Below are 18,280 nucleotides of genomic sequence, written 5' to 3'. Positions count from 1 at the left end.
GATTAATGAATAGTTGGGGTGGGGTGGGTGGAGTCCATGTTGTTTTGGATTATAGTGCATCTAATTATTTTCTGAAGCATCACCTACAGTCTTTTAATAGTCCCACATTTGGTCCCATTTGTTATGAATTTGTTATGATGTCAACACATTACATGTGTATTTTAACAGAAGCATACATTTACAAATTGCATTTCAGCCTCTAAGACAGACAACAAACGAGGAGAACAGAAGAAGCCGAGTATTCCAAAGACTGCTCCAGGTATTGCATAGTCAGAAGCAGTGAATATATGCACATAGTGCAGCTTTTGTCTGTTGATTTCCCAATTACATACCTTCATGATGAAGTGGTATAGAGGAGGATTTTCTTGAAACTTCTGCTGCAATTTTCCAGATGGCAACTGGAAAACATGAGCCTAGATTTGATTCGTTTTCCTCTTTTACAATCTTTCTCTACTCCACTCCAATTTGAAGCTGTGACCATGGATGCGACAAGCAAGTGTGGCAGTATTCCCAGTGTCTCCACTCACACCCGCAGAAGACTAAGCTCTCATGGGTGTCTTGTCTCATTAGTCTCCTTCCTGCATGGTCACTCAATTTTTGAAAACTGCTGACTTGATACAGATTTACCACACAGCACCATACTGTTTGTGTTTTTTAATGATTGATGTCAATGAAGTCCAAGTCATATTCAGAGTTTTGGAAATGTTCATGTATTTGTCTCCTGAGCTGAGGCGTATCTCTCACTGAGACAAGGAGTGTTTTGAGCATTGTCTTCCACACTTAGCAGTCAGCTGAACAGGAGTTCTGACGTGGACATGTCTGCTGACCCACTGCAAAGCTGTTGTTTATTTATTCCAGCAAGCGCTCCGGGCAGACCGTTGCGACCTGAATCAAACATTTGAGAAAGCGCTGCATTAAACGACGCAAGGATTTTTTTTTTTTTTTTTAACCAGGTGCAGGAAGACAATCAGCCATGGAACGACAATTTACCCAGACTGACTTCAAATATGAGTAAATTAGGCACTTTTATTTATTTATTTATTTTGGGGGGTTTCTTGATGTGTGTTGGAAATGAGGAAATACTTCCATCCTGAAAACGGTTCATGTATTCGGAATGGATGTGCCATCTAGTTGTTCAAGAGATGGAACTTCAGCCACTGACCCAGTAATAAATAAATGTATTTAATTTTTTCACCAAAACATCAAATCTAGGCTTGCATCATATATGTACCTTCTGGCAAATTGTAGCTGTAGTTTTGAGATCTCCACAATAATTGTAGTTGTTTTTGTTTTGTATTTTTAGCAATTTTGCTTTGCTAAGGGACTATATAACCCATTCAAAAACACTTCCATTATAACTTTTACACTTAAATTTATATCACGATATATACCGTTACAGTGAAGGGATTCAGTTTATACAGTGATATGAATTTTATGTCATATCGCCCAGCCCTAGTTCATACAGTCTGCATTGAAATAGAAGTCAAAGTTAGTGGAATGATTACTGCATTTATCATGATTTGTTTCTTGTTTATCATTTAGTTATTTAATTAAATAACTGAGGAGGTACTTAACTCAGCTTTCAAATAAAGTTTGGTTCTCATTGCTCTTCTCACATAGTAAGTTGTCTTGCTATGCTGTGTTCGAGAAAACAAGAGACCACCATCTCTGCTCTCCCTGTAACAGGACTCTTACGAAATATTCACAAATTCAAACCTCTCATTTCTGTTGTTGTCCCTGTTCTTACATTAATTCTGCAGGTCTTATTATAAAATTTGTAAAAGTAGCTAACGTAGGTAATGAGTAGAGCCGTTGCTTCTTCGCATTGAAAACAGCCAGCTGAGGAGGTTCAGGCATCTGGTAAGGATGCCCCCTGGATGCCTCCCTAGGGAGGTGTTCCAGGCACATCCTTCTGGGAGGAGACCCTGGGGAAGATCCAGGACTAGATGCAGAGATTATATCTCCACACTGGCCTGGGGATGCAGAGATTATATCTCCACACTGGCCTGGGACCGCCTCGGGATCCCCCAGTTGGAGGTGGTCACTGTGGCCCTGGAAAGGGAAGTCCGGGGTCCCCTGCTGGAGCCGTGACCTAATCCCGGATAAGCGATTGAAGATGAGTGAGCTAATGTTGCTATCCCATCTCAACCTGTCACAGCATTCGGCCCTTGAATTTGAGGGACTTGAACCTTAAAAGTCCTTGAAAAAAATCCTTAAACATGGTGTTAAAAAAGGTGTGGGAACCCTGTTTAACACACGTACAGTGGCTTTGTAGTAAAGCAGCAGCAAGGAGTCTGTTCAGTGTGCCAACACCGTACTTATGAAGAACACCAGGGGGAAGGCACCTGCACTTATTGTTGGTTCAGGTTTACTATAATCGACATTGATCAATTAAAAAATGCCTTGATTGGGGAATTACAGGTCAGATTTGATCAAATCGAGATAACCCTAATCTGTGTGTGTGTGTGTGTGTGTGTGTGTATGTATATATATATATATATATATATATATATATATATATATATATATATATATACACGAGGTCTGTTAGAAAAGTATCCGACCTTATTGTTTTTTTCAAAAACCATATGGATTTGAATCACGTGTGATTGCGTCAGCCAAGCTTGAACCCTCGTGCGCATGCGTGAGTTTTTTCATGCCTGTCGGTTGCTTCATTCACCTGTGAGCAGGCTTTGAGTGAGGTGTGGTCCACCCCTCTCGTCTATTTTTTTATTGCGAATAAATGTCTGAACGATTTGGATCTTTGCTGCATCAGTTTTTTTCCAGAAACTGTAAGAGACCTCGAGGTGGACACCGTTCGAAAAATTTATATGGCTTTCAGGGACGATTTTATGGGGATTAAACAGATTAAGGGGTGTTACTGCCCCTTTAAGGATGGCCCACAACTGCTGAGAGCGCAGCGCGCTCCCAGCGCCGATGGACAGGCTGACACCCCGCACAAACAACCAGATCATTTCCAATGTGAAAGCTTTGTTGATCCGGGACCTCGTCTGACTTTCACAAAAAGGCAGAAGATGTGGACGTCAGGAGCCGTTCATTACGCAGGACAAAACCACCTCGGTGTTGGTCTCACACGACGGCTTAAAGGTGGATTTCAGACGGATTCTGGTTGCTTTCCAGTCGTGTGAATATCCGATTGTGATTGTGCATGAGCTGAACATGCCAGAACATGTCCTGTCAGGCTTCATCACGGCATTTCTTTTTGCCATGCAGCTCCGCCGCGACGCGCAGAATTCCTCCGCCTTTGTTCCTCTTTCCATGACAAAAACTCCTGTAACAGTGAAATGTGCCGTTCATTTCTAAACTGGACGCTGTCTTGATCCGGTATGTCCTCTGACTAACACAGGAATTGTGAAAAGACGTGGACATCAGCACTTTTTCCGGCACATTCCACCGTTACAGGAGTTTTTTTTTTCATGGAAAAAGAAGCTGAGGGACGCGCCACCATGCCGCTGTTGACATGGCACAAAACCACCTCGGTGTTGGTCTCTCAGGACGGCTTTCAGACAGATTCTGGTTGCTTTTCTGTCGTGTGAATATCCGAGAAATTGAGCCCCAACATGTCCCGTGAGGCTTCATTACGGCATTTCTTTGCGCCGAGCGGCTGCACCACGACGCGCCGAACTCCTCCGCACGTCTGTCTTAATGTGCCGGAAAAAGTGCTGATGTTTTTAGTCATGGAAAGAGGAACAAAGGCGGAGGAATTCCGCGCGTCGCGGCGGAGCTGCATGGCGAAAAGAAACGCCGTGATGAAGCTTCACAGGACATGTTCTGGCATGTTCATCTCATGCACAATCACAGTCGGATATTCACACGACTGGAAAGCAACCGGAATCCGTCTGAAATCCACCTTTAAGCCGTCCTGTGAGACCAACACCGAGGTGGCTTTGTTCTGCGTAATGAACGGCTCCGTGGTGCGTCCCTCGGCTTCTTTTTCCATGAAAAAAAAAGTCCTGTAACGGTGGAATGTGCCGGAAAAAGTGCTGACGTCCACATCTTCTGCCTTTTTGTGAAAGTCAGACGAGGTCCTGGATCAACAAAGCTTTCACGTTGGAAATGATCTGGTTGTTGCGGGGTGTCAGCCTGTCCATCGCTGTGCGCTCTCAGCAGTTGTGGGCCGTCCTTAAAGGGGCAGTAACACCCCGTAATCTGTTTAATCCCCATAAAATCGTCCCTGAAAGCCATATTAATTTTTCGAACGGTGTCCACCTGGAGGTCTCTTAAGGTTTCTGGAAAAAAATTGATGCAGCAAAGATCCAAATCGTTCAGACATTTATTCGCAATAAAAAATAGACGAGAGGGGTAGACCAGACCTCACTCAAAGCCTGCTCACAGGCGAATGAAGCAACCGACAGGCATGAAAAAACTCACGCATGTGCACGAGGGTTCAAGCTTGGCTGACGCAATCACACGTGATTCAAATCCATATGGTTTTTGAAAAAAATAATAAGGTCGGATGCTTTTCTAACAGACCTCATGTGTGTATATATATATATATAGTGAGGAAAATAATTAAGGGATTCTTCACATACCAGTTTCATATCGATGTCTTGCTTGCTACTAAAATAATTGCATTGGTGGCAGAACCTTTTAGCTGACCCTATATATATATATATATATATATATATATATACAGTGACGAAAATAAGTATTTGAACACCCTGCAATTTTGCAAGTTCTCCCAATAAGAAATCATGGAGGGGTCTGAAATTTTCATCTTAGGTGCATGTCCACTGTGAGAGACATAATCTAAAAAAATTCAGATATCACAATGTATGATTTTTTTAATAATTTATTTGTATGTTACTGCTGCAAATAAGTATTTGAACACCTGTGAAAATCAATGTTAATATTTGGTACAGTAGCCTTTGTTTGCAATTACAGAGGTCAAACGTTTCCTGTAGTTTTTCACCAGGTTTTCACACACTGCAACAGGGATTTTGGTCCACTCCTCCATACAGATCTTCTCCAAATCTTTCAGGTTTGGAGTTTCAGCTCCCTCCAAAGATTTTCTATTGAGTTCAGGTCTGGAGACTGGCCAGGCCACTCCAGGACCTTGAAATGCTTCTTACGGAGCCCCTCCTTAGTTGCCCTGGCTGTGTGTTTGGGGTCATTGTCATGCTGGAAGACCCAGCCATGACCCATCTTCCATGCTCTTACTGAGGGAAGGAGGTTGTTTGCCAAAATCTCACAATAGATGACCCCATCCATTCTCTGTTCAATATGGTGCAGTCATCCTGTCCCCTTTGTAGAAGAGCACCCCCAGACTATGATGTATCCACCCCCATGCTTCACGGTTGAGATGGTTTTCTTGGGGTTGTTCTCATCCTCTAAACATGGTAAGTGGAGGTGATTCCAAAAAGCTCTATCTTGGTCTCATCTGACCACATGACCTTCTCCCATGCCTCCTCTGAATCATCCAGATGGTCACTGGTGAACTTCAAACAGGCCTGGACATGTGCTGGCTTGAGCAGGGGGACCTTGCTGCCTTGCAGGATTTTAAACCATGACAGCATCATGTGATACTAATGTAATGTTTGTGACTGTGGTCCCAGCTCTCTTCAGGTCATTGACCAGGTCCTCCTGTGTAGTTCTGAGCTTTCTCAGAATCATCCTTACCCCACAAAGTGAGATGTTGCATGGAATCCCAGACCGAGGGAGATTGACAGTCATCTTGTGTTTCTTCCACTTTCTAATAAATAATTATAGCAGTTGTTGTCTTCTACCAAGCTGCTTGCCTGTTGTCCTGTAGTCCATCCCAGCCTTGTGCAGGTCTACAGTTTTCTCCCTGGTGTCCTTAGACAGCTCTTTGGTCTTGGCTGTGGTGGACAGGTTGGAGTGTGATTGATTGAGTGTGTGAACAGGTGTCTTTTATACAGGTAACAAGTTCAAACAGGTGCAGTTAATACAGGTAAAGTGTGCTGAATAAGAGGGCTTCTTAAAGAAAAATTAACAGGTCTGTGAGAGCCAGAATTCTTGCTGGTTGGTAGGTGTTCAAATACTTATTTGCAGCAGTAACATACAAATAAATTATTAAAAAAATCATACATTGTGATTTCCAGATTTTTTTTTTCTTTTTTTTAGATTATGTCTCTCACAGTGGACATGCACCTAAGATGAAAATTTCAGACCCGTCCATGATTTCTAAGTGGGAGAACTTGCAAAACCGCAGCGTGTTCATACTTATTTTCCTCACAGTATATATATATATATACACACACACAACCCCTGGCAATAATTATGGAATCACCGGCCTCGGAGGATGTTCATTCAGTTGTTGAGTGATTCCATATTTTTTCCCTCTGCTTGGTCTAAAAAAGTAACCGTTACTGACTGCCACAATTTTTTTTCCTGATTTCTTATAGTGTTTCTTAAAGCCAGAAAGTTGCCATTTGAAATGACTTTAGTTTTGTGTCATGTCTGTGATCTGCTTTTTTTCTACAAAATTAAACAACTGAATGAACATCCTCCGAGGCCGGTGATTCCATAATTTTTGCCAGGGGTTGTATATATATATATATATATATATATATATATATATATATATATATATATATAGGGTCAGCTAAAAGGTTCTGCCTCCAATGCAATTATTTCAGTAGCAAGCAAGACATCGATATGAAACTGGTATGTGAAGAATCCCTTACTTATTGACTATCACTACACCAAGCAGTTTTTGCCTACTATTTCAGAATCGCTTTCAACGCAACACATGTGCACAGTGGTTTGTACAAAAATGGATACGTACACGGCCGTACGTTTGAAATAAGGTGCTACGATTGAATTCCTAACATCCAATGGTTGTGTGCCCTTGGACATTCATCAGCAAATGAGCGTTGTCTATGGTGACATCTGTGTGGATGTCAGTACAGTCAGGAGGTGCGCAAGGAGTTTGAAGGGTGAAAATCCAGCCATGATGAGTCTGCAAGGCCAGGCACAGATCGGCCGCCCCCTAACAATCACACCTGTACAGCATCAAGGGCAGCTGTGATGGCATAGTCCTCTCAGAATTTTCGGAACACAGCAACACTGTCAACTCTGACTGACTTTGTAAAAGATTCACACAACCTTGACACAGGTGCACCCTGGATAAGATGCAATTCTTCACCATGACAATGGTCATCCATAGGTTTTCCTTTGTGTGCTAAGTGGCAAATTACATTCATGCTTGAAAGTTTTAAGTTTGGAGCTGATGTCTTTTTTCTTGAACAGCAGCCTCTCAGCTCACGGCAAAATAAAACTTACTTCACTGTAAACGGTCTGTGTTATTCCAGCAGCTTCCAGTTCATGGCAGGCTTGTGCTTTGTTAGTTTCTGTATTGATCCTAACCATCTGAAGCAGTTTCCACTCAGATAATGGTCATTGTCTTGTTCCAAACATAGGCAAAGTGACTCCACTTGTCAATAACTTGTACTGACATAGAAATATTTGAAATGATTGAAGAATCTGCAGTTGTTTAAAAATGGCTCTCAGCCACATTCCTCACTTGTGTAAAAATCATCACTTTGACTTTCTCATTGTACTGTGTTGTTGTTAAACAAGCCCTTTTTTCATGTAATCAGTCATGACCACTGATTTGATGGTAAGCGGTCTTGGCAAATTAACAGAAATTTTGGAATTTTCTGAATTTGAATGGATTCTTTTGGAATTAAGTAAATTGACTGCATTTATATAGCACTTTTCCATCTGCATCAGATGCTCAAAACGCTTTATAATAATGCCTCACATTCACCCCAATGTAAGGGTGCTGCCATACAAGCTACTCACTACACACCGGGAGCAACTAGGGGATTAAAGACCTTGCCCAAGGACCCTTAGTGACTTTCCGGTCAGTCTGGGATTTGAACCAAGGATCCTCTGGTCTCAAGCACAACGCTTAACCACTAGGCCATCACCTCCCCTTTGACCTTGTGTTGATTTCAGAAACCTCAAACTAAATTAAAGCCTGTGTAACAAATTCTTTTTTGTCTGTGTTGTGCACTGCCTTTAGTAGAGCAAAAAAAAAAAAAAAAATTCAATGAAAGCATTGAAAACAAAACATGAAAATTGAAAGCCCAAAGTTGAATGACTTCCATGTCCAGGCTGAGTGTACATAATTTTTCTTTATTCCTGTAATCTTGTTTTTGCTTTTGCCATAATGTGGTTGCCCAGTGACTGCTCCTGTCAAGAGTAAAGTAGGTCAGCAGAAATATCACAGCAAATCACACTGTTTAATGTCTGACCATGATAATGCTGAAAAGTCTCAAAACAAGAACAGTATGTTGCTGAAGGCCATGGTAGGTTACAAAACATCACCACAGCACTCTTTGGATTACTGTTCCCTTGCTTTTGACAGGAGTTTGCGGCTCCTGCTGATACAGCTTTGGGTTGTTTAATCTCCCAGGATTCATGTGACAAGTGAAATGTCTGTTTCTAAACTAGTGTTCCAGTAGAATATTTTCCTCAGTTAGACATGCATGAACAGAAACTTTGGATAATGGGCAGTGACTTAATCCAGACCACACCCTGAAGCTCTGTCATACCCGTGCCTCTCATAAGGCGGTTGTTTTGAGGCTTCACATAATTTGTTCAGTTATCACATCTGTGGAGAGGCCAGTTGTAGTATCAGTCACTACAGTGAGCAACATGTCGACCTTTCATACAGACGTCAGGACTGGTCTGGCAACTGCATTTATATAGCACTTTTCCATCTGAATCAGAAGCTCAAATTGCTTTACATTGATGCCTAACATTCACCCACAACAATGTCAGGATCCTGCCATGCAAGGTGCTCAACTGCACACCGGGAGCAACTTCAGGGATGAAAAATGTCAGCTTTTTGGCAGATTTCCGCTTTTTTGCCAGTTGCCTGAGTCTTTTTCTTTTTCTTTTTTTTTTTACATCAGTATTGTTCAGTACAAAGTGTTAAGTGCTGTGCTTTTCGTTTAGGCAGGTTTTGGGGAGCGTCGGGGCCCTTGAAGCAAAGCTGTTATTATTTATTTCGCTTTATCTTAATTTTTCCCCACTAAAACCCTCAAGAGCATATGTCTGTGAGTCATATTTACCTTTTCTATGTTAAACTGACCTGTTATAGTCTTCTGAAACAGTTGATAGATGCATTTTATAACTTAAAAATGGGAGCAATGCTAACGCGTCAGCATGTCTATGGCATTTTCAGTGTTAAAGGTAGCTTTAAGCTGTTCGCATCTCAGCATGTTTGTGTGCATTTGTTTTCTGTATAATAATTAATGACTCAGCGTTTGTTGTAAAAGAGACAAATGTATTACAAATTGTAATATATTTAATTATTTGTTATTTATATATTAATAATTATTACAAACAGCAACAATAATAGTACAACCCCAATTCCATTGAAGTTGGAACATTATGTAAAATGTAAATAAAAACAGAATACAATGATTTGCACATCCTCTTCAACCTGTATTCAGTTGAATACACCACAAAGACAAGATATTTAATGTTCAAACTGATAAATTTTATTGTTTTCTGGAAATATTTGCTCATTTTGAAATGGATGCCTGCAACACATTTCAAAAAAGCTGGGACAGTGCTATATTTTCCACGGTGTTATATAACCTTTCCTTCTAATAACACTCAGTAAGCTTTTGGGAACTGAGGACACTAATTGTTGAAGCTTTGTAGGTGGAGTTCTTTCCCATTCTTGCTTGATGTACGACTTCAGTTGTTCAGTCGTCTGGGGTCTCCATTGTCATATTTTGCGCTTCATAATGCGCCACACATTTTCAATGGGTGACAGGTTTGGACTGCAGGCAGACCAATCTAGTACCTGCACCCTTTTACAACGAAGCCACACTGTTATAATACGTGCAGAATGTGGCTTGGCATTGTCTTGCCGAAATAAGCAGGAGTGTCCCTGAAAAAGACGTTGCTTGGATGGCAGCATGTGTTACTCCAAAACCTAGATGTACCTTTCAGCATTGATGGTGCCATCACAGATGTGTAAGTTGCCCATGTCATGGGCACTATCACCCCCCGTACTATCACAGATGCTGGCTTTTGGACTTTGCGCTGGTAACAATCTGGATGGTCTTTTTCCTCTTTAATCCGGAGGACACGACGTCCATGAAAAACAATTTGAAATGTGGACTTATCAGACCACAACACACTTTTCCACTTTGTGTCTGTCCATTTCAAATGAGCTCAGGCTCAGAGAAGGCAGCGCCATTTCTGGATGTTGCTGATGTATGGCTTTCACTTTGCAAGGTAAAGTTTTAACTCGCACTTGTAGATGTAGCGACGAACTGTGTTAACTGACAATGGTTTTCTGAAGTGTTCCTGAGCCCACGTGGTAAGATCCTTTACACAGTGATGTTGCTTTTAATGCAGTGCCGCCTGAGGGATTGAAGGTCACGTGCATTCAAATGCCTTGCTGCTTACGTGTAGAAAGTTCTCCAGATTCTCTGAATCTTCTGATTATATTATGGACTGTAGATGATGGAATCCCTAAATTCATGGTTTTTGACTTTAAGAAGAGTGAGTGAATATGTTCTTGATAGCGACATTATGAATGACCCATATTGCCCTTTTTTGAAGAATAGTTAGTGATTTATCAAACTCATGTAGTTATTGCCACAGATCTCTTGAAATCCAGTAAGACAATGGAACAGTGTAGGATCTGGCCCTCCGAGAGGCAGGATGAAAGATGGGCCTAATAGAACAGACCACATGGTAATGGCAGCAATGGAAATGGACAACGAGATTCTCCGAAAGTGTGCATGTGGATGGGAAAAGGTGACTACGTTTAGGGGGTTACGAATCCACCAGGGGAAAGCCAAGTGTGGTCAGAAAGGCCAACATCAACCTTGCACCGCTCCAGTGGGTGAGACAAGAAGGACCAAAAGACAGGTCAAAAACCACAGAGCTGATGGACCCAATGTTGCTGAAAGCATGGAAGGTACAGAAGAACAAGGTCTCCTGGCGGAGGCAGAGCCCCTACAAGTTAAACCCAGTCCCTACCATCTCACACAGATCAGAGCCATGAGCAGAGTCGAAGAAGCAAGGTAGAAAGGACAAGATTAGGTGGCCAAAATCAAATTAAAAAGAGGTATGGCATACAGTGGGGTAAAAAGTATTTAGTCAGCCCCTGATTGTGCAAGTTCTCCTACTTAGAAAGATGAGAGAGGTCTGTAATTTTCAACACAGGTACACTTCAACTATGAGAGACAAAATGAGAAAACAAAATCCAGAAAATCACATTGTAGGATTTTTAAAGAATTTAATTGTAAACCATGGTGGAAAATAAGTATTTGGTCACCCACGAACAAGCAAGATTTCTGGCTCTCACAGACCTGTAACTTCTTCTTTAAGAAGCTTTTCTGTCCTCCACTTGTATTAATGGCATCTGTTGGAACTCATTATCTGTATAAAAGACAGCTGTCCACAGCCTCAAACAGTCAGACTCCAAACTCAACCATGTACAAGACCAAAGAGCTGTCGAAGGGCACCAGGAAGAAAATTGTAAATGTGCACCAGGCTGGGAAGAGTGAATCTACAATAGTCAAGCAGGTTGGTGTGAATAAATCAACTGTGGGAGCAATTGTAAGAAAATGGAAGACATGCAAGACCATTGATAATCTCCCTCGATCTGGGCTCCACTCAAGATGGCATCCCGTGGGGTCAAAATGATCATGAGAATGGTGAATAAAAATCCCAGAACTACACGGAGGGACCTGATGAATGACCTGCAGAGAGCTGGAACCAAAGTAACAAAGGCTACACACTACGCAGAGAGGGACTCAAATCCTGCAGTGCCAGGCGTGTCCCCCTGCTTAAGCCAGTACGTGTCCAGGGTGGTCTGAAGTTTGCCAGAGTGCATATGGATGATCCAGAAGAGGATTGGGAGAATATCATCTGGTCAGATGAAACCAAAATAGAACATTTGGTAAAAACTCAACTCATCGTGTTTGGAGGAAGAAGAATGCTGAGTTGCATTCCAAGAACATCATATCTACTGTGAAGCATGGGGGTGGAAACATCATGCTTTGGGGCTGTTTTTCTACAAAGGGGACAGGACGACTGATCCGTGTTAAGGGAAGAATGAACGAGGCCATGTATCGTGAGATTTTAAGACAAAACCTGCTTCCATCAGTGAGAGCATTGAAGATGCAACGTGACTGGGTCTTCCAGCATGACAGTGATTCCAAACACACCTCTTGGGCAACGAAGGAGTGGCACCATAAAAAGCATTTCAAGGTCCTGGAGTGGCCAAGCCAGTCTCCAGACATCAACCCCATAGAAAATTTGTTGAGGGAGTTGAAAGCCTGTGTTGCCCAGCAACAGCCCCAAAACATCACTTCTCTAGAGCAGATCTACATGGAGGAATGGGCCAAAATACCAGCTACAGTGTGTGCAAACCTGGTGAAGACTTACAGGAAACATTCGACCTCTGTCATTGCCAACAAAGATTATGTTACAAAGTACTGAGTTCAACTTTTGTTATTGACCAAATACTTATTTTCCACCATAATTTACAAATAAATTCTTTAAAAATCCTACAATGTGAGTTCCTGGATTTTTTTTTTTTTTCTCATTTTGTCTCTTTCAGTTGAAGTGTAATTGATGAAGTGTAAATGAAATTACAGACCTCTCTTATCTTTCTAAGTAGGAGAACTTGCACAATCAGAGACTGACTAAATACTTTTTTGCCCCACTGTACATTGGATGTAGAGCTGACCAAGATACTGGAGGGAGTGCTGCATGGAGGTATTAACACCAAGCTTAACCTGTTCAGGGATGTAATATACCAGACCTACAAGGACAGATTCGGCAAAGTTATGTTAAAGCAAAAGGTTACTCTGCAAGAGAAGGGAAGGAGGGAGAAGGAGATCATTCAGCTTGTGCAAAGGCACCGACAACTCCGTAAGAACTGGAGAAAGGCAACACAGCCAGAGAGAGCAGGTCTTAAAGTCCTGTGGGAGGACAAAGGCAAAGGCTAACCAGGCTTTGTAGAGCTGAACGCATTTGCAAGCGCAGCAAATGGAAGCATCAAGAGCGGACTAGCTTCCTCAGGGATCCCTTCAGGCATGCTAGACAACTGCTGGAGGAGAAGAGTGGGAAGCTTGAAGCCACCAGGGAGCGAATGGAACAGCATGCCAACAGACAGTACAGTGACCCGTTAAGGAATATTCCCTTAGAAACACCAGGGTATGTGCCACAGCCTGCACCACTGACAGCTGAGTTCAACACCGTACCCCCAAGCTTAGTAAAGTCAGACAAAACATCAAGAAGGCACGGTCTGCTTCAGCATCTGGCCCTAATGGAGTCCCCTACAAGCTCTACAAGAACTGCCCCAAAGTACTAGAACTGCTATGGTACTTAATGCGAACTGCCTGGAAGAAACCACTTATTCCATCAGAGTGGCAAAGAGCGGTAGCGGTCTTCATCCCCAAGGAAGAAAACGCTAAAGATATAAGCCAGTTCAGAAACATTGCCCTGCTAAACGTAGAAGGCAAGATCTTCTTCTCTATAATGGCATGAACGATGACCACCTACCTGCTACAAAACGGCTGTGTTTACGCCACACATATATAGAACACACATATAGAAGGACAAACACATTCACACTCACACCTATGGTCAATTTAAAGTTTCCAATTCACCTAACCCGCATATCTTTGGAAGTGGGAGGAAGCCAGAGCACCTAGAGGAAACCAACACAAACATGGGATGAACATGCAGACTTGACACAGACCAGACCAGGTCAGAAGCAAACCCAGGAACCTTATTGCTTTGAGGCAATAGTGCTAACCACTAATTCACCATGCTGCCCAGAAGTTTAATGCTGGATGCCTTTCCAGATGAAAATACACATTACATTGAATGGATATTGGGGGGCGGGGGTCTTGAACCAGGAGCCGTCTGTTTGGGAAGCAAATGCACAAACAACTTGACCACCACAATGGCTTTGTTGCTTTGTCTTCCTGTTCATGTGTAACTTGTTGCCACCTCTGCTGGAAATGTCAGACCGCTGCAATTTTACTTGTATAATAATAAATGTGTTCTCTTTTTTATCACTCTTCTCTGCCACTAGCTGAGGCCACAAAACCGAAGACTACCATCAGCCGTAGCACTGCTTCTACTACTACTCCTACTGCTTCTCGCACACGAACCACTACAAGCAAACCGGCTACCATATCGTCCTCCATTGGCACATTACCAGAGAAAAAGTCCTCGATGTCTCGTACCACACGAGCCAATTCCTCAACCACGACTACCACAACAACAAGCACCTCGAGGGCTACAGCTCGTCCCACAACAGCCCCTGCCCCTGACATCCGGAATGCTCGTTCTAAGGTTGGCTCAACAAATAACATGAAGTATCAGCCTGGAGGTGGGAAGGTGGGTCCTGTTGTACTGTAGCTAAACCTTGATGTTGCTGACCTTGTTTCACCTTGATACACAAAGTATTTGTCAAGATATCATGCACACATTGACCACACAGACACATACAGACAGACAAATACAATTTGTAGACCTGCTCGATATTCAGTGATGGATGCTAAGAAAAGGCACACTCATGTTACAACCGTCCCCTGCATTCATTTGTACTGTGGCATTCAACAAGATTAGTTTTGGCTTGATCAGTTTGGTCAATAAATTAGGAGATATTCACTAAAGCATGCCTTTTGTGTGGTGATACTGTATTCTGTGTTTCAGTGTAACCATGCTGTCACATTGGGATTTGGGTCCTTTGTGCTTTAAAAATTTAAGGCTGGACAGTTTTTAGTTTATGGCAAGCAAATATTCATTTGTTTTTTGGCTGATTGGTTAGGGTATGGATATTTTAAAAGTAGCCAGTTAATACTGTAACCACTCCTCTCTTCAGGAAAGAGGATGGTTCTTCGAGGGTCTTGATGAAACCCAGTGATGTTCAAACTCAAACGTGTCTGTCACACTCATTTGGGATGTGCAGTTCAAATTGGATGAAAATCATATACTTTTTGTGCAAGTTACTTTGGGCTCAAGATTCAATACTCCATTCTGTAAAGTGGACGGTCCTTCGACTGTCTTGTTGAAGCCTGATCAGATTTTTCTGGTTATTAGGTTAAATAGGGTTAGGTTTTTAGTTTCTCTATTATATCTCTTTCCCAAGTCTCTGCGTGTACATTTATTACCATCTCACCTGTCCTTCCTTGTTGAAATTCTTACTATCACACCTCTTAAAAACTAGCAGCATGCATGCAACAAAAGAAAAAAAAACTTTTTCTTCTGGGTCCACCTCTTCCTCTCCTTCAGTTCCTCACATTCTTCTGTCAGCTTATCATCCTCAGTTTGTGCACCTATCTTGTAATTCAACACGTTTAACTTTTAAGGTTCTTAGCATCTCTTGAACACCTTCTTTCTTTCTCCTTTCTATTTTCTACTACGCATTCTCCACTTGCTGTTAATATTTTACGCCTTTATTTGTACCAATTTTCCTGTCATTTTTCACTTGCATTGGTTGTGTATGTATAGTTTTTCTCACTTCCTTGTGCACCTCCTTTGCTTCATTTGTGTTATGCTGAGGGTTTTTTGTTGACCCAGGGTGGACTTGTCTCCCCAGATCACATCTGCTTCTCACAACAGTGTTGCTTCCAAAGAAATGAACCAGGGCAAAGTGAGTTCCCCTCTCCATCCTCCCCGCCACATATTCTACCTGTCATCTCTGTTTTTACAATGTCTGTGTTCTCTCTCTCTCATTCCCCCTCTCTCTGCATTTAATACTTTGTATTAGCTATTTGAAGAGCCTCAAGTGTTTGGTTTTAATATATTGGTGGAATTATGGCACAGACATCTTTCACAAACTACTAACCAGCCTTTTTAAACCCAGACCTTGTTTGTAATCTTTGATTCAAGCATTGCAATTTTACCCCAACATATGCAGTGAACATGAACAATTTTCTGACCCATATAACTGTAATTTTGAAGTAAGGCTCATCATTCCTGTCTTTCCTGGGTGCTGCTGAGTTCAGGTTTTAGTGGTAAACTAATAATATCAGTGCTTTCAACACTGGCAATCCCCTATCTGTGGTAATTTCTCTGTTGGTTTTTGTTTTGTTTTTTGTTTAATAATAATTTAGTTTTAGGCTTTTAGTGTACAGTAATTAAAATCTTGAACTCAATTCATTCATTTTGTATGCCCGCTGACTCCAGTCAAGGGTCATGGGGGGCTGGAGCCTATCCCAGCAGTCATAGCATGTGAGGTCACAGTCTATTGCGGGGCCACATATACGAGGTCTGTTAGAAAAGTATCCAACCTTTTTTTTGTTGCAAAAACCTGATGGATTTGAATCAAGTGTGCTTGCATGAGCCAACCTTGAACCTTCGTGCGCATGCGTGAATTTTTTCATGCCTGTCAATTGCGTCAGTTGCTGGTAAGCAGCATTTGTGTGAGGTCATGTGTAGTGCTCTCAGCAGATTTTCATTGCAAGGAAAATGACGCAACGACTGGAGCAGCGCTACTCTGCATCAGATTTTGCCAGAAACTGGGCAACAGCCAGGTGAAAACCATTCAGAAGATTCAGATGGCTTTCGGTGGCTTTTCAGTCATGTGACTATCCAGAAATTGTGGAAGAGGTGGGCATCATTTTTTAGAGTCCAGCATGTCCTGTGAGACTTCAACACGAAGGTGTTTTTGCTCCGCCGTCAGCAGCTTCGGCACGAATTTCACCACCACTGTTTTCATGGCCAAATCTTCTGTCACAGTGGAATGTGCCGAAAAAGTGCTGATGTCCACCTCTTCCGCATTTTCTCGGATAGTCACACGACGGTCCCGCATCACCACAGCGTTCACTTTGGAAATGACCTGGTCATTTCAGCATGTTGATGACCGACTGGAGCGTGGCTCGCCCTCCACCATTGTGCGGACGTCTTTAAACCGGTTGTACCGCTCCTTAATCTGTGTGATGCCCATAGCATCATCACCGAAAGCCGTCTGAATCTTCTGAATGGTTTCCACCTGGCTGTCGCCCAGTTTCTGGCAAAATTTTATGCAGTAGCAAATGACAAAATAGAAGTAATAATGATAAAAAAATATACTGACAATAATAATAATAATATTGTGTATATGATAACAAGAACCTCACAAATTTATAAATGCATTGAGTGAATTAACATTAAAATTTGCATAATTAATAGGAAATAAAATTGTTGAGGTCTAAGGTTCTAAAAACATTTTAGACTCACCCGCCATTCCACTTAAAAAAGCCTTTAACTTAGAAAAAGTTAAAGGTGTGAAAGCAATGTTGTACATTTAAAGGAAAAGACACTTTTCTGTAAATTTGCTCTTATTCTGAAAAACGCCGTTAAGAAGTTGTATATAAAAGTGGAAAAACTTGGCAAACCTTAAGAAGGCTGGTGGGTTGCCATCAAAAGTTAAAACGTAATGAACAAACAATTAACAAAGAAGCTGTGTGGTAGCTTTTAACTAATGGGGCCTGTTCAGCCACAAAGAAAAGTGAGTGCTGCAAAACAGAGCATAAAAGTCAAAACAGAAGAGGGAACAAGAGCGTAAGAGTACAACAAGAGAACGAATGGCTTTGTTCTTAGCCTTTTAAAGTGGACTCTACATCACTAAGCTCCACCCATTTGGTGTGTGATTTGTCTCAGAGGTTCAGAAACTTCACATATTTAAAGACATTAAAAATATTGACATACATTTTGTTCTTAGGTTCTTTTAAACTGCACTAAAGTTGAAAGCACACCAGAGGTTTTTAATGCAGTCTTTCAAAAACTGTTGATTAAAAGAAAAGCATTTCACTATGGCAAAGCATTAATAATTCAAGAATCACATTTAACATACACCAAGTTATAAAAGGAAAGATGTCAGGTTAAATTAGATATAAGCAAATAGTGTTTTTGCTCAATTATGCACACAATAAAACATTATAACTTTCATATGTGGATAAAATAATGTTCTTTGCAACACAAAGTGGTTGTGTCCTTCCCACTGTTAAAACCTGTAGGAAAAGCTGTGGTTTTGTCAAGGTTCTGAGTTTATGGTCCTGTTATCTTGTAGGAGATATTCTGGCTGGTCTGGAAAGCTTTTCGCATTGACGTGTGGCAGTTAAAATGTCCCACAACTTACACTCCTTGGAAAGGTTCCAGGGACACCTTTGAAGAAAAATGAATTATTACACTGCTGGCATGGGGAGCTGACGGAGAGTGTTGAGGAGACATCCCCAGTTGGAACCAAGATGTCGGGTCAAAAGTGTAATGCCAGTCCTTTCTCAGTTTGAGATCAGCCTTTTAGGCAAGAGAA

General features: G+C 41.7%; 1 protein-coding gene across 3 annotated transcripts in view; it reads left to right on the top strand.

Moving 5' to 3' along the window:
- LOC117512155 (microtubule-associated protein 4) overlaps window positions 1–18,280 on the top strand; it is a 418,222-nt gene that overhangs the window by 359,336 nt on the left and 40,606 nt on the right. For all 3 annotated transcript variants that reach the window (XM_034172151.1, XM_034172135.1, XM_034172142.1), the window contains 3 exons: window positions 197–259; window positions 14,072–14,379; window positions 15,584–15,637. In XM_034172151.1, coding sequence (XP_034028042.1) covers window positions 197–259; window positions 14,072–14,379; window positions 15,584–15,637 — 425 coding nt within the window. The remainder of the gene's footprint in view (window positions 1–196; window positions 260–14,071; window positions 14,380–15,583; window positions 15,638–18,280) is intronic.

Source organism: Thalassophryne amazonica, chromosome 1 (genome assembly GCF_902500255.1).
Source record: "Thalassophryne amazonica chromosome 1, fThaAma1.1, whole genome shotgun sequence".
Classification (NCBI taxonomy): domain Eukaryota; kingdom Metazoa; phylum Chordata; class Actinopteri; order Batrachoidiformes; family Batrachoididae; genus Thalassophryne; species Thalassophryne amazonica.
Note: the sequence above shows the minus strand (reverse complement) of the source record. Positions and strands in the feature narration are given on the sequence as shown.